We start from the raw sequence: 16,858 nt of genomic DNA, 5'->3' as shown, positions 1-16,858 counted from the left end.
TAGAGCGATCCCGCATTTATCACTAGTATATTGTTACCTGTGCTGTTTGTAGTGTCACAGCAGACAAAATTTGCCACCAAGGTATTTCATTCATTTTGCTACCACAGTATTTCTCCCTTTTAAGGTACGCTACTTGTTTGAGACCTGGTTACCATGCACGCTTCTCTTATTGATTGAGAGTCTCAGACTTTGGTATTATTGCTTGATCTTTGCAGATTATGCACAACTCCTGACAATATATGTTTTAGATCATTCAAAATGATCTGGTAATTGGGGATGTTCTTTCTATGGTTTTGTTCAAGCAATGTTTGTCTTATATATGATTATGCTGAATAGTAGAAAAATGTGCAATGGTTGCTTTAGGGTAATATCGTGGTTTCTAGTGTTGTGTCTGTGGTTTATCTCCAGAAGAATGTTCCTTTGAATTTGTATAGTCCCAATATTTAACTGTTCATTAGTTAAAAGCAGGTAAGTAATTTTTAAAAGTTGCATATTTTTAAGAATTTGAGCAGGATTCTGTCATATTAAATTATCTAACTTTTTTGGGATATCTTTGAAGGAAAATTGAGAATTATTTTCTCCTAAGAGCTCTGAAAGGAAACACAAAATGTCTAGAGGAGAACACAAGACATTTCCTGACTTATACTCCTTTATATATCTATACATTAAGTTGCCCTACTGAGTTATTTGACAAAAACAATCTGGATTAATGGAATATTATTTCTTTTATGGGACTAACTGTCATGATTCGCCGTTTCCGCCACTTTTGGACTTTATGGTCATTGTGCACCGCAACGTTGGATCTGCTATCCTCCCAACATGGCCAACGCCTCAGAAACGCTGCAGTCTAGCATTTACGCAAGACCCGTTGCTTCCTAGAAAACAGGCACGCCCCCGCAGCTCTGCGCGTCTAGACGCTACCCTTCCGAGTTCTCGGCAAGTGTGCTCGTAACTACCTCCCTCCTTTCCGTGCTCCTTCTCCGATATTTTTCGGCTCCCTATTCCTTCCTGGTATTCTAAGGTGCTGCCCTTATGCTTCTGCCTGAGGGCCGTTCGTTTCTCTTCCTTCCCGGACCCCTGTCCAGTCCTTCCGTGCTCACTGTCAGACCCCTGCACTCTGCGAGTATTGCGAATCCCTTCCTGGATCCAAGTTCCATCCCGGACATTGACTGCCCCATCTCTTACCTTCCTGGAATCCTGAACTCCTATCATCTCCCCGAGGCTGGTCGCGGACCTCACACTGGACGCGGAGGATACCCGCACATACCTGTACAAGTCCCGGACGTCCAGGCACAAAGAAAGATCTCCAAAGAAGAAAACAACGAAGGACAAACAGGTGAGACAAAGGGCTGAGTGTGACACTAACATACACCCATTGCTTCTGTATACTTATGCAGAATTGTTGAAGGAGAACATTTTGTAAAATTACATTGCTTATCATGTTTTAGGTTAGTTAGGAGATCTAATTTAGAAATATAAAATTCATCCAAATATTTCTTGTTATTAGTTATACTTAAGTTTCTGAATTACAGTGAATACATCTACCCCTTATTTGGAGTGCTTCACCGTTTCTATGCAGACTTGTAATTGAGATTACATTTCAGAGGGCAGTGCTCTAAAACCTATTTTGAAACGATTGCTAGAATCGCTCCCAGTTATTTTTCTGCTTCCAATTTAAGGACGTCAGCAGGAATTTGTGTTTCGTTTGCCTTGCTCTTTTTCCCTAAGTCCACTAGAAGATGTTACGTTTATAACTATATCAACGTTAGCAATATACACTGTCGGATTCCCAAGAACTATTAATATTGCATTTTCATGGAATAAATGAGTCATAAAAGAGCATACATTAATAGCATTGTTTATAATAGATCACTGCTCCTTCTTGTCCAACAGTGAATGTACATTTGGGGGGACGGACAGACATGCTAGGGTTATTTGACTCAGACACCGATTAACTCCTTTCTTATTATATATATATATCCTATGAACGCAGATAGTACGAGTGCTACTGTTTTAGCCCATCATTTCTGGGTCTCCTGAAATTATTAGACTACTGCACCAATTGTAACACCATGGGCAGTAAATATAACAAGGGACGGGGATAGCAGGGCCTACTTAGCAATGTTCAACTGCAACAAATCAACATAATGTGAAAAGTGACCGGCATAACAGAGGGTAGAAAATTGTTTAGAGCACTGTATCTCTCCTGAAACGCCATCAAAGAGTGCATCCCTACTAGGTAATATTCTATGCCATTAATAAGGTTTGCGACTCATATGAGCCAAAACTAAATTAAGGAAATTTGAATAAGCACACAGCTTCCCCATAACGAGAGGTCATTGGTGATGTCACAGTATAAAATATTGTTGAGGCAACAGCCAGTGCAGAGAGCAGAGGACAGAGTGAAGTCAGCAATTAAGTGGGTGTCCAGTGGGGCCCATAATTTCCTTTTTGAGAGCTGTTGGCTGCAACAGAGGCACAAGAAAAATAACAATCGGTGTGCTTTGTGCTCATATAACACTGGTCTTGTCACCTTTCGGGTGGGTCAATCTAAAGCGCCTGCTAGGAGACAACACGAACAAACAACTATAATGGTTCTGATTGGTCCTCAACAGCCTGGGACAACACAAGCACAACTGGCAATAGCAAACAGGAGAAACAGCATCTCTTTTAAATCTCCTTTGTGAAAAACACTTATTTTTCTTTTGTTTTGTGCGGATTCTTTTTTTTTTTTTAAAAGTGTTCATTTTGTAAAGAAAAGTTTTTGAGGTGATACCTAGGGGCCTGGGTATGTAAATTAGTAATTTGATGGACAGTTTACAAACCAGATAGCTTAACAAGTGTACACCAAAAGACAATTCAGGTAACGATCAATCTATGGATAACTACATTACTATCTGCAATTCAAATAGCCACAAGATGCTAACAAGACCAAGTTCAAACGGGTTTAGTGCTTTTCACATTAAAATAAATCTGTCTTCTTGACCATATTCTTTCATATGTATCAAGGGACTTGGGGGAAACTACAGAAAACTGAAGATCACATAACTTATTCCTCCATATGATTCAAATTTAACGATGTAATGCAACGTTTCACAACTGAGACTGTTAGGTTTTGAGTCTTTGCAAACATCCCATTCTGCTTGTGTGATTTCATCACTCCCACGAAGGACATACTTCTCAGAGCAGCCTCTAAGATTTGCATTCCCACCACCCAAATGTGCCAGGTGCCTCGGAACAGAATGTTCTACACAATCATGGTAAAAATGTGTTTTGTCTGAACTACTACCATATCCTATCCTATTTCTGTAAGGTAATGCTCACCTTATCATCCCTCCCCTTTGGTTTGGAATCCTTGTCTTTGCTGCCAGAAGGTTTTTCATTTTTTGCTATAACATGTGCTCTGCCCACAGGCCCACGTAGCTGCATTGCTGGTGATTCTTTCCGTAGAGGCTTCACTTCTCTGTTAGGGCGTTTTATCTGAGGTGGGGCCCTGAAAAGTGAAGATAGTGTAAATTACAAACATGCATTGCAGACTAAAAAAATGAATAGATACATGCTGACCTTCTTTACCCTGAAGTTCAGAGAGCCTCTCTTGTCATAGCTCACTGTGGCTGACAGTGCGGATTGTTCAGAGGATACAAATATAAAGGTTACAAAGGAAACCAAAAGTTTACAGGAGAACATTTACTTAGACCAATGGCCAAATCTATATCTGAATGCACTGAATCCATCATACAACCTTTGGTGTTTGATGCTAAAATGTTCTTGCCACACTCTCCAAATCTGCTTTGCAAAAGGGGTACTTAGCCAGATGAAACCGACAAGGAATTTGATTGTACATTTCTAAAAAAGCTAACAGCTTGCTAAAACACAGAAAGCAGACCTACAGAATGCATACTATTAGTGGTCACACATTACCCAGGTTTGACAGATTAATAGAACTGCTAAGGACAATCAACCGATATTCTTCTGGGAAGAGAATATACAGTTTAAAGGAATCTTACTTATTTAGCTACAAACAGCTGAAATTACATGGCAAAATCCCCGACCAGAAGCAAATTTCCATCCTTACAAGAAGAAAAAGGTGACAAAAATCCTGAAAATGCACATGGACCGAGCCTGCAATAACAATTTCACAGAACAGAACAATACAGAATGGAGGGTAATGCAACTGCACATCTTCAAGCATTGCTTTTCCCAATCACAAAGACATGCCAGCAAGGAACGTATATTCACACCCAAAGAAGGGTACTCCGCCAATCAAGTGGCTGGAAAGGGGGGCGAGAACTGCAAGTGTACCACCCCATTTTACCAGCCAACTGATGCCCGAACTCGAGTCTACTGCCCTGCCCCCTCTGCACCTTAAGTCATCCTCCTGCCTCGCACATAAACCCCCACCGACCCCACTCTGTAAGGGGAGGTTTCCTAAAGTGCACTTGAGGTAAGACGTCATAAAACTATCCCTTGGCATACAGGTCCCCAGCTCTTATTTATTTATTTATTTTTTATTTATTTAATATTTGTATTTGGTAGCTCGCCGGCCTCGGGGCGCAGAGACAAGAACACGATAGACAGACGGACAAGAACAAACAGCAGAGACGGGACAGAAACATGCAGAGATTACTCCAGCTGGAATTTGGACGTATGGTAATTTATTTGAAGATGTGGGTTTTTAGCGATTTGCGGAAGCGGATGTAATCAGGCTCTATTCTTAGGTGGTCCGGGAGGTTGTTCCAGAGATTGGCTGCGAGGGACGGAAAGGCTCTGCCTAGGCCGCTTTTAAGTTTATGTGGGGCTATTGCAATTTTGCCGAGTTGAGATGATCTCAGTGTTCTATTTGGAACGTATGGTCTGATTCTCGTTTTTAGGTATGTTGGTGCTTTTCCGTGGATGCATTTATGGACAATAGTTAGGGTCTTGAAGTGCACCCTATCTTCAATTTTTAGCCAGTGAAGCTCCCTTCTGGAGTCGCTGATGTGCTCTGTTCTAGATTTAAGCTTCACAGTTCTTACTGCGTTGTTCTGTACAACTTGGTAGCTTTGTAGGCACCGTTTGGAGGCACCCAGAAGTAAGGCATTGCCATAGTCGAGCCGCGACAAGATGGTGGCTCTAGCTATGGTCGCGCAATTTTCCTCTGATAAGAAGGGTCTGATGGCTTTTATTAGACGGAGGTGGTAAGCACAGTTTTTCTTAACGTATTGTGCTTGGGCCTCTGCCCCTAAGGATGCTTCAAGCATCATACCAAGGGTTTTGACCTTGCCTAATACTGGTATAGGTGTGTCTTTGATCTGAAAGGATGCGTAGGATGTAGGTAACTTAGCTCGGGCGTATGATGAGCCAAAAATCATGAGCTCCGTTTTTTTCCCATTAAGACACATCCAATTGGAGTCCATCCATTGCTCCACATAATTATAAATCGTGTTGAGTTGCTCACTGTCCTTCTGATAATCGCCACTTAGTTCAAATACCAGCTGCGTATCATCAGCATAGTTAGTGAAGTAGGTATTAATATGGTCAAGAACTAGGCATAAGTACCTCAAGTAGATGTTAAACAGCAATGGTGACATGCTTGCCCCTTGGGGGACTCCACAGAGGATTTCTTTTTCTAAAGAGAACTTGTCCCCCCAGTGCACCCTGGATATTCTGTTTTTTAAGAAGGACATTATCCAGCTGATGGCTTCATCAGAGCAATTGGTGGACTTTTTCAATGCATCCTGGAGTAGGTTGTGATCAAGGAGGTCAAAAGCGGCACTGAGGTCGAGTAAAACAAGAAGGCCTGTCTTACCCTTGTCAATAATGCCGAGCATTTTGGTCTGGAGATCTAGCATGGCTGTCTCAGTACTGTGGGCGGGTCGAAAGCCAGATTGTTGTGGGTGGAGGGCGTTTGACTCCTCCACATATGTCTGAAGTTGCATGGTGGCAATTTTGTCCGTAATTTTGAGAATGAAATTGCAATTAGTTATGGGTCTAAGGTTGTTCGGGTCCCTTTGGTCCAGATTGGGTTTTTTACCAGGGGGGTTACTGTAACCTTTTTGATGGCATCAGGTACTTTCTGATCTCTGAAGGAGGCATTTATGATCTTTGTCAAGGTGGGGGCGAATATGTCAATGTTATCCAGTATTATTTTGGGAGGGATGATGTTCTCTGCACAAGTCGTAGGTTTCATTGTTGTCAATACCTTGATCATGTCACTACTGTTGATCTCTGTGAATTTAAAGGTTTCAATACCTGGTGTTGAAATCTCGACTGGCAGGGTCTCTATCATTTGTTTCTTAGACAAAGAGTTAATAATTGAATCCCTGGCTTTGGCAATTTTATTGAAGAAGGCGATCTGAGTAGTGTTGCATTCTTCTTGTGAGGGTGAGAAAGGAGGGGTGATAGCTTTTGGTTTTTCTATAGATTTGAGAATATTGAACAATTTGCTTGTGGAGTTGGCTGCTGTGGAAATCTGTTCGTTATAAATGTTTGTTTTAGCAATGATTATCAAGTGTTTGTATTTTGTTTCACTTTCTTTCCAAAGGGCTTTATTGGCTGACGAGGGGTCTTTAAGCCAGGCATTTTCTCTGTTTCGTTTATCTCTTTTTTGTTCTGCTAGTTCTTTGGAGAACCATTGTTGGTTCTTTTGGATAGATCTGGTTGACTTGGTTTGGAGGGGAGCTACTTGGTCTATAAGTTTATCGAGGTGACTAAGTAAATTTACTAGCATGGTTTCACATGTGTCATTCTCAGCTTGCTTTTTTTCAACCTCAGCCAAGCAGTGTATGAGATGGTTCCTGTCAATGTTTTTGTAATTCCGATAGGTCGAGAGAATGGGGCTGTTGGGGATTTTAGGTTTAGGAAGGGGTAGGCTGATGTGAAAGGATATGCTGTAGTGGTCGGACCATATGCATGCTTCCGTCTTGAACTCTCTTGTTTCTAGATTGTTAGAGATGACCCAGTCAAGAAGGTGGCCGTTGTTCGTTGTGGGCTCTTGATTATTGATCTCAAAGTCAATGTTGTTTAGGGATTTTTGTAATTTTGTAGCTTCTTTGTCTTTGGGATCATCGTACCAGCGATTGAAATCTCCCATCACTAGAGTGGCTGTATTGGGTCCTTTAAGCATGTTAAGTTGGTGAGTTATTTCGTCATTAAAGTCTGGCATGGACGTGGGAGGCCTGTAGAGTACTATCAAGTTTAGGCTACTATTGGCCGTGGGAGTGTGTTTAAGGTGAAGTATTTCACAGCCTGTGCAAGCTATGCTGTTTGGGAACATGTGGATGTAGTCTCTAGCAATGACTGCAACCCCTCCCCCCTGTCCTTCTTCTCTATTGGAGTAGAAGATGGAATAGCCTTCTGGTACTGCGATATCGCAGGTGGGGCCGATGGGGTCCTTAAGCCAGGTTTCAGTGATGCAGAAGATGTCTATTTGTTCATCAACAATCTTGTCGTGAACACATTGTGAGTGTTTATTGAGGGAGCGTGTGTTTAGTAGGCACATTTTTAGGTCGAGCTTTGTTGGGGGGTGAGTGGACGGTTTTTCCTTTTTTGAGGGCCTTTTAATGGCGAGTTGTTCTCTAGTGTCTTGACTGTTACGGTCAAGGATAGAGTCCACCGCTTTTTTGACCAGGTTAATGCGCGCAAGTTTACTAAGGTCTGATGTAAGCTTGTCAAAAGGGAACATCCCCATGGTTGCCTGTGCGGAGGAAACGTATGTTTAGTACAGAATTGAGCAGCGGTTTTCCCCTGAACGCTGCGGACGGCGTGGACCGGCGTAGACCGGCTTGCCCCTGAAAGCGCCGGTGCTGAAAGCGCCTGACGTGTCAAGATGTAGGCGGCAAGGGCACCTGGGAACAGTAGTTCCAAAAAGAAATGCAGCAAAGTTGCAAAGTAAACAAAATACGAGTGCTTGCTCGTTGCGCTTATTATATAAGGAAAACTCTTAAACAAACAAAGCAGTTACAAGTCTTTCTGAATTGACAAAGAAATCCAAAATATAATGCAGTCAAAACACTTTTCCCAAATGACAAAGTATTCTAGGAACGTGCGTTATAACGTTGCCTAGTAGGGAAATGGAATGGGCTGTGCTTCTGGCCCCCCCACAAAAATGCTGTTACCTTTCTAATGGACACCGTGTGTCTTGGGGGTTAATGAAGAGGCCGGCGGGACCGGCGTAGACCGGCTTGCCCCTGAAAGCGCCGGCGCTAAAAGCGCCTGACGTGTCAAGATGTAGGCGGCAAGGGCACCTGGGAACAGTAGTTCCAAAAAGAAATGCAGCAAAGTTGCAAAGTAAACAAAATACGAGTGCTTGCTCGTTGCGCTTATTATATAAGGAAAACTCTTAAACAAACAAAGCAGTTACAAGTCTTTCTGAATTGACAAAGAAATCCATGTATGTCTGTACTATGTCTGTACTACTCAAGGAACCTTGGTAGGGTGGCAGAGCAGTCAGGCTTATCATAGGAGGAAGATGTGAGCTGTAGGAAACCGAACCCAGTAAATACAATAGTCCAAAGAAACTTACACATAAAATGTTACATTAAGATATTGATTTATTATATTTACACAAGGAAGGTAGATAAATACTTAGTTCACTTAATCAACACACAAAGGAATTCTTAATACTTTTCAAAGGACATTGCTTCAATCAAAGTTGCTGGCGGTACAATTTTTACAAAGTTTGCCACTAATGACAGTTCTACCGTATCATCGGTACTACTGCGCACTCGGGTTAAGACAAAACTATACGTTAATTGTATTTAGTTAATTTAACATTTAACATTTAGTTAGCAAAACCACATAAGATAAAAGTGTTAAGGGAGGAAAAAGGTTGCTTAATCACACAGCAGCAGAGCTTAAAATTCTAGAGACACTTTTCGGGCAACTAACGCTTTAAATGTCCAATCCCCAACTATACGAAAAAGTCATTGTAGGAGTGGATTCAAAGTCTTAAGAAGCAGTAGAACAGCAAAGCTTCCTCAAGATACTTTTAGTCTCTAGGAAAAGATACTTGGCAATTCAACACAACCAGTGAGACCCTGCAAAAGGACTCCCTAAAGTGACACAATTCAGCAGCTTGGGTCAGAGGTAGAGCCAACACCCTAAACACCTCTTAACTTACCCCAGTCACTCTGGACCAATGTCAAGTTATACCTTTCACCCCACAGTACCTTAGGTTTGAAGAAATGCTCGTAGCTGGGTTCTCCTCTGTGCAGCAGCGACGGACCCAGTCTCCCGATTCCCGATTCCTCAATCTGGTGACGAAAGGAAGGACTCTGAATGGGATGGCTCAGCAGCAGTCTCGAGTGAGAGGACCCTGGCATGGATTTCTTCATTCTCCTTGGTCGGTCTTCGGTTTTGGCCCCTTTTTTCTCAGCACCAACAAAAGACAGTATTCGCCCGGTCAATCTCCTTCGCTTCTGGAGTCCTGCACTCTGGTGAGAAGACTCAGATGAGTCGAATCATGTTCCTGCAGGTTCATCCGGAGCCCAGCAAAGTTTTGGATGGATTCAGCCTCGCAAAACATTGCACTTCAAATGGGTCAGAGGTCTCCTGGTATTCATGGTCTGCAGATCTGGAAAGACACAGCACCTCGGGAGATGGCTCAATTTGTAGTTCGTCTCAGGGCTGGTTGGTCCCATGGGGTCAGGACAGTAGTGGTCGCGTCAAGGTGATGAGAAGGGTCTGCAGGCTTCTCTGTTCATCTTCAGCTTCAGTTACTTCAGTTTCCAGTGGTCGACTTGCTTTTCATCTCATGAACCTCACCTTTTATTCAGTTTTCCCACACACTCCTCTGCAATCTCTTTCAGCATTTTACAGAAAGGGGCGGGTGGCTGTCCATTCAGGACAGCTAGCCCCCCAGTGGGAACTGGGTCCATTCAGGCACTCCGGCAGACAAAGGGCAGGGGGGTTGAATAACTCCTCTCCCACTTCCTGCCAGCCCAGACACACTGGAGCCAAGGCAGAGACACCCAAGGGTTCCCTCCAAAGGCAAAACACACACACAGACCTCACCCTCCCGGAATAGTAGAAGAAGGGCCAACAAAGAACAACCCCCCGATAGAAATGGTGAAAAAAGAAAGGAGCCACCATGTTAGAACATAGGTGGCCCTATTGTGCACAACCAAGACTGAATATAGTCTGCGGTAAAACCTAGCACAATAGTTGGTAGAACACGTCCACTGCCACCAGCCATGTCTAGAGGGTTGTCTATGTGACTAAAATGTCACAGGAGCACAGAGAAGAAGGATACTAGGTATCCCCTTAGCACTCAACATAAGGTGATGTGTGCTAATCTCCCATAGTATAACGTTTTTAGGAACGAAACTGAGACCGGCATGGTATCAAGAGATGACACAGACAAATAGATAGACTTGGAAAACCTATATTGTTGATGGTCAGGATGGAAAATCCCAACTCTAAGGTGTGAATGCTCCCTAATGAAAAAAAAACTAAGTGAAGTCTAAAGCCTTTATTCACAGAGCCTTTTCCAATGTGGTTTTGTCATTATAAAACGCTTCTGTGAATCAGGCCCTAAGTCTGTCCGTCAAAAGTAAACTACTGTCTGTGTCAAAACCTATGTTTGCCCTCACTTCTAAAAAGTAATAGGGTGTGTGGGATTTGGCCAACTATATAGTGTTCAAAGCAAAGTCAATGTGAATATAGAGTTCTTCCATGGCTCCCTTCACCAAGTTCAAGGCACTCAGGGTAAGAACGTTCCACAGGTTCTCAGGATTCACCTGGCAAAACTCACAGTATCTTTCCTTATTTGGATTCACTTCTTCACAGGGTCTCATGATCCCCTGTTCTCGAGCCTAAACCCTCCTGGTTATCCTACAATGTACCAATGTTCACAGTTAGTTTCCAAACACAAAAGTAAAGTTAACAACAGTTTCATCAGAAAATATCACTCACCATTTGTTGCTTGCGGGACGCACTACCCCGTGCAAAACCGAGTCCTTTTGACTTTCAAACATCAGTATCTCAAATGATTCCTTCTTACATTTATGCCCCCCTGGTCGTGGAGCAGTTGCAGACCGCACAGTCCACCCATTACAGGTCGGGCATCCAGGTGCCCACGTTTGCTTAAGTCTCTCCTTTGGCCTTTAACATGGAAACACTTCGGCCCTCCTGGATCACCTCCTGTCTGGGGGCCATCCCAATGCTTCTTAAAGTGCACAGTTCCTTCCAGTCTCTTTAGGCCTCTCAGGGTTCACTTCCCCAAGCTTAGGCCCTTGTTCAAAAAGATTCACAATTTAGTTTAGGCCTCTCAGGGTTCCCATCCCCAAGCTGCGGCCCCTCTGATCTCAATGGTTCACCACATCATTTGTAAAACACAATGCTCACTCACAAGATCTCTTTATTAGTTTTGCAGCTTTACTCTTACTTCAAGGTCATGTGGCTCTCGTATTGTAGTGGATGGAGCTTGACACTTTTATAGTGCACAGCTCCCCTGCCACAGCGATGCTCATTTTCCTTCACAGAGACTTTCGAATGCGCATACCTTTATACGTGACCCCTGTGCTATTTAATATCCTTTTATCCGTTCTTTCTCCTTGTTCATATCTCAGCGGTATACGGACAGCTTTCGGGAACAAGTGCCCTTTCACTCGCAGTCACACCACTACAAAGTATACAGTCTTTTCCTAACGAGTGTTGGGTTTCTTTTGCTTCAGAAACTCACTGGTCATGGTTTTCGCTGCTCCTTCCTTCAGCGGCTTTGCCGCCTGAGGTCTGGGTCTCTCTCGCAGGGAGTAGGTTGAGAAAGACCCTTAGGTTTTTCACAATCAAAAGTATGCCTCTATCCTTAAGAATTGTAGTTAGTAAGGATATGGAAATAATCTCAAAAGGAGAGCCCAAAGGGTTCCCAGCAACACTGCACATAAGGTGCTGTGTGCTGCAAAAGTTAAACACAGATGCCTTTAAAGAGATTTGGAAGAAAGCAGCCTCCATAGTAAAGATAAAACACAGAACAGAGTTCCAAAAGGCAGAGCAAGTAAGAATGAATGAGGGGGGAAAAAAAGGCTTGCCTCATTCAGGATAGAAAGACAAAGGGCCAGAAGTCCAGCAAAAAGTGCTGGGGGTCTCACTAAGTGAGGGGATGAAGCATAAAAATAATAAATCTCCCTAACACACTCCACTTAACTGCTCGGGATCCAGGCACCGCTGCTCCTTCCCGTCAGCCACCGTCAAAGAAAGAGTAACCTCAGCGATTTCGAGACCCCTTGGAGGAACAACATCAATCTCAACGCAGTCTGATGGCCTTGTGACAAACTTTATAGGCCAGACGTAATGGAATGCTGCAGGGTTTTGGAGGCTCGAATCTCCAGAACATCGAGGTTCTCGCGGCCTCTCAGGTTGCTCTTAGCACCACACTGGGCCCTAGAAGCGTAGAGGGCGATCCCCTGAGAGGCTGGTGAGACCAACATTTAATCTGTTGTTTCAAGGGGCTGATGCATGGCAATAAATATGCCTAGAAAAGATTATTAGTGCAGGGTTTGACGGAAATGTTGGGGGTGAATGGTACTTCTTTTAAACGGTTCTCGGTCATCTGCATTCTATCGGACTGCATTTTTTGTAAGTGGTGCGAAGTTTGTTTTTCTTTCACCAATTTTAACTTTCGCACCTGCATTTGAAACGGTCATGAGGTCCTAGCCTTTAAAGGGATTGAGGTTTTTGAAGATATCGGGGTGGGGTTGTGCCACATTCATGATTTTTGGTATCACTGGCAGGATAAGGGGGGAGCTGCCGGTGGTGCTTTCTGTTTTGGGCCCACAGTTGTGGATCATGAAAGTCTTAAGTGCATTAACCATCCAGAGCCTCTTGTCGATCATAATCATCTTATCACCGACCTTAGCAGATCCGAACTGGAAGCGAGGCTGAGGCAGCCCCCTCCAATATCCTTCCAAATTTCACAGCAGGCATGGGATAGGGTGTATGTCTCTGCCACCTGGGCTCCATGGACAAAGCAACAGCAGGGAGTTTAGGGCCCTAGCTGCAAGGGAGCCCTAGAACTGTCCCAGCAATGGCCTGCTCAACATGGCCCTCGGTTCTGCTAACAAAATGTTTGTCGTCTTCTTACTGCCCTAAGCCTTTGGAAACCTTGCCATTTATGTCTTGGAATGTGGCGAGTAACAATTCTTTTTTTTTGTTAACCTCTTTTTACTCTTTTTCATAGACATAAGTACATATACTCAATTAACATTCCCCAACCTCCAGGCCCCACCCATGGAGTAGAATCCAGTCCCTGTTGAAGATCCTTACGAGTGTACAATGCATATAGTCTTTCTGTAGGTGCCTAATCACCTGTCCCCATTCTTCCTTAAATGCCTCCTGGGCTCCCTGTAGTTGATAGGTTACCCATTCGAGGGATACAAAGTTCCAGACTTTTTGCAACCATTTGTATATCGTAGGTGCCGATATCTTCTTCCATTGCTTGGCAATCGACATCCATGCTGCTATTACAAAGGTCATGAAGCCCCTCTTTTGTGCCTTGGTGAGGTTTCCCGGATCCCGCTCCAATATACCCACCAACCAAACCCTTTACTGAAGTTGCTCCGTGCCTTGTAACATCTCGCCCACCTACTTTTTCACTTCCTTACAAAACTGCTGAATATCCGGGCAACTCCACCATATGTGTTTCCAGTCCCCCTTCCCTGAACACCCTCTCCAACACCTATCTGAGGTTGCCGGGAACATGGTGTGGAGTCTCTCTGGCGTATAGTGCCATAGGAGAAGGATTTGTTGACACATCTCCCTTACTTGTATTGAACGTGTAAGCTTTGTGAGAATTCCCCATTTATATTCCCAACGTCTTTTCGTTATTGGTATATCCTAGTTTCTTTTCCCATTTCACCATATAGTCTCACCGAAACTCCTCCCCCTGTGTGTTCAAGAACCTATATAGATCGATACCAGTTTCACCGAGCCCGTGTTTGTTGTCATGTACCTCTCAAAAGTAGTCCCGATATTGGGGATACAGCCACCACCCTATCCTGCTCTGTCCATATGCGTTGTGGGGTCTCGGTGAACCATTCCTTCACTACCCTCAATTGGGCCACTTCATATCATCTCCGGAATTAGGGAAGTGCTAATCCTCCTTGTTGCCTCGATGCCATCATCTTTGGCATCACTATTCTTTGCATCTTATGCTTCCATATATACACCTTTACAGCTCTGTTTAGGGATATGAAAAATGCATTTGGTAGTCTGACGGGTAGGGCTTGAAAATGGTATAGTAGGTAGCATCGCCATTTTAATTGCCCCCATTCTTCCCCTCCGCAATGTGATTAAGGGGTTCCATTTCCCTATATTCAATTTTATACTTTCTAAAAGATCTGGGTAGTTTACTTTATACATTTGTCCCAGTATCAATGTCAATGTTATCCCTAAATATGTTAACCCTGTCTTTGCCCATTTTAACTGCATATCACAGGATATTTTTCCCCACTACATCCGGTTTTTCCATTGGGTTTACAATGTTCAATTTTTGTCGATTAATTTTTGTCCGGATATTGCCCCAAAAGGTATATAGTTCTTTCATAAGCTCCAGGAGGGAATTTTATGGTTCTGTTATTGCCACTACCATATCATCCGTGAACGCCATTATCCTATGCTCCCTTCCCGCCATCTGTATCCCCTTTACCCCATCCACGCCTCTGATCTTCGCCAACAATGGTTCCAGGAAAATAGCATCCAAAAGTGGCGATAGCGGGCACCCCCTTTTCGTACACCTTCCTAGGATAACCTGTTCCGACACTATTCCATTCAGACCCGCATCTGAGGCAAGTGATAATTGGATTTCACCATTTGGAGAAAGGTCTGTCCAAACCCCATTTGTTTCATTGTGCTAAATAGTTGCGTCCACTCCAGCCTGTCGAAAGATTTCTCTGCATTCAGTGAAACTACAACTGCGGGCTTATGCGTTTTCTCCATTTTTCCTTTTAGATGACATACCCTACGTGTTTGTTTATTCATTTGTAACGTGCTCCAGACCTGAGGGTATCGGGGCGCGACAGTTACAGGAAGCAATTAGCAATACAGGTACATACATACACAGAATAGTTACAATATAACAGTGGACATTGAAGTTATACATTACGTTACTGTCCACTTGAAAATGTTTAAATCTAGTGGACAACCGGCTGGTGTTAGATACCGGAGGATTTGAGCCAGCTGGTGCATTGGTATTACCCAAATTGTTCGTTTACAATTGTTCGAATTAACAATTGACCGAATTTAAAGGGTCACAATTGACCTTTTCACAATTGACCGAATATATATCTCGGTTTGGTAATTATATATTTATATATATGGGTTTTGGGGGGTTTGGTGTTGGGTGGGGGGTTGTGGGGGGTTTCCCCCCACATATATGGTACAATTGACCTTCACAATTCGGTCAATTGTGAAAAGGTCAATTGTCATTCGAGCAGTTGTAAAACGAACAATTCGTATACAACCGGTGCATTTATATCTGAAGTTCTGATATGGCTGATCTTTTCAGATAGCAGCAGGCATGGAGTTCCAGAGCTGGGCCGCTTTAGTGGGGAAGCTGTTACCACCTACTTTAGAAAGTTTGAATCTAGGGACAAGGAGGGAGTTGCTATGGGCTAGTCTGGAGGGTCTGGTGGAAGTCCTTTTATGAACCTCTCGGCCAGATACCTGGGGGGCAGCGTTGTTGTGGATTTGAGAGTGAGGGACGCAGTTTTCAGTTTAATTTTGATGTTAGCCGAGAGCCAGTTGTTTTGCCGCCTAATCTCAGAAATATGATCTCTCCTAGCCACTCCAAGGGGCGCTCTGAGGGCATTGTTTTGGAGCGTTTGGATCTTCCCGACGATTGCTTTGTTTGAGCCTATATAAAGGGCGTTACAATAATCAAGCCTGGACAGAATGAGGGTTCTGGCCAGGATGAGGCAGATGTTGTTTGAGAGGAAGGGTTTACCGGTTCCGATGAGTTTACAAGTGTAGCCGGTAGCGGAAGCCAGCATATTAACTTGTTTGGTGAAGGAGAGGGTTGAGTCGAGATAGAAGCGAAGAGTTTTCACCTTACTGGTTACTTTAATGAGGTTGCCGTCAATTGTGAAGGAGGCGTATTCCGTCCCAGGTTTTTTGAGGTTGGTGGGGGTGCCTAGAATGATGAGCTCTGTTTTGTCATCATTCAGGCATAGACCATGATTAGCCATCCATACCTGGATGATGAGACACACCCTATTCACCAAGGCCAAATCCTTAACATAATCCCCAGAAAGTGGGAGGAGAATCTGTGTATCATCCGCATAATTATGTAGGTGATACCGAGATTGTCCAGATCATCAAAAAGGGGCTTGGTGAATTTGTTGTATAGCGTATGAGAGACACAGGATCCTTGGGGGACGCCACATGTGATAGGGATAGGGTCTTCGGCTGCTGAGGGCGAAAATACCTGCATGGTCCTTTCACTTAGGAACGACTCAATCCATGCTATGGCCTCGCTAGAGAAGAGAGCAGCTGAGTCTAGGTGGCTGCATAAGACTTTGTGAACAACCAGGTCGAATGCAGCCGAGTGGTCAAGAAGGAGGAGGAGGGCGGTTTTCCCTTTATCTCTTAATTCGTTGACTTGGGTCTTTAAGTTTATGAGGGCTGTCTCTGTGCCGTGTTGTGGGCGAAAACCAGATTGACGTGCTCCCAGGAGGTGGTGTAGTTCCATGTATTTCTGGATTCGTGTGTAGGCGACCTTGTCCAGGATTTTTAATAGAAAGGGTACGGTCTTGATAGGCCGGTAATTAGTGGGTATTGATGGGTCAAGTGTTTTTTTTTTTTAGTAGGGGAAGCAACCATGATTCTTTTAGGTTAGCAGGGATGATGCCAGAAGCAAATGAAGCATTGATGAGCTTGGAGACAA

At 43.7% G+C, this 16,858-nt stretch overlaps 1 protein-coding gene across 2 annotated transcripts in view; it reads right to left on the bottom strand.

Annotated features, from left to right (window-relative positions):
* Positions 1 to 16,858, bottom strand: part of KATNAL1 (katanin catalytic subunit A1 like 1) — a 789,545-nt gene that overhangs the window by 592,971 nt on the left and 179,716 nt on the right. For both annotated transcript variants that reach the window (XM_069639367.1, XM_069639366.1), the window contains one exon: positions 3,325 to 3,493. In XM_069639367.1, coding sequence (XP_069495468.1) covers positions 3,325 to 3,493 — 169 coding nt within the window. The remainder of the gene's footprint in view (positions 1 to 3,324; positions 3,494 to 16,858) is intronic.

The sequence above is a fragment of the Ambystoma mexicanum genome, chromosome 7q (assembly GCF_040938575.1).
Source record: "Ambystoma mexicanum isolate Mex_15411 chromosome 7q, UKY_AmexF1_1, whole genome shotgun sequence".
Taxonomy (NCBI): Eukaryota; Metazoa; Chordata; class Amphibia; order Caudata; family Ambystomatidae; genus Ambystoma; species Ambystoma mexicanum.
The sequence above is the reverse complement of the archived record's forward strand: the minus strand, read 5'-3'. Positions and strand labels throughout refer to the sequence as shown.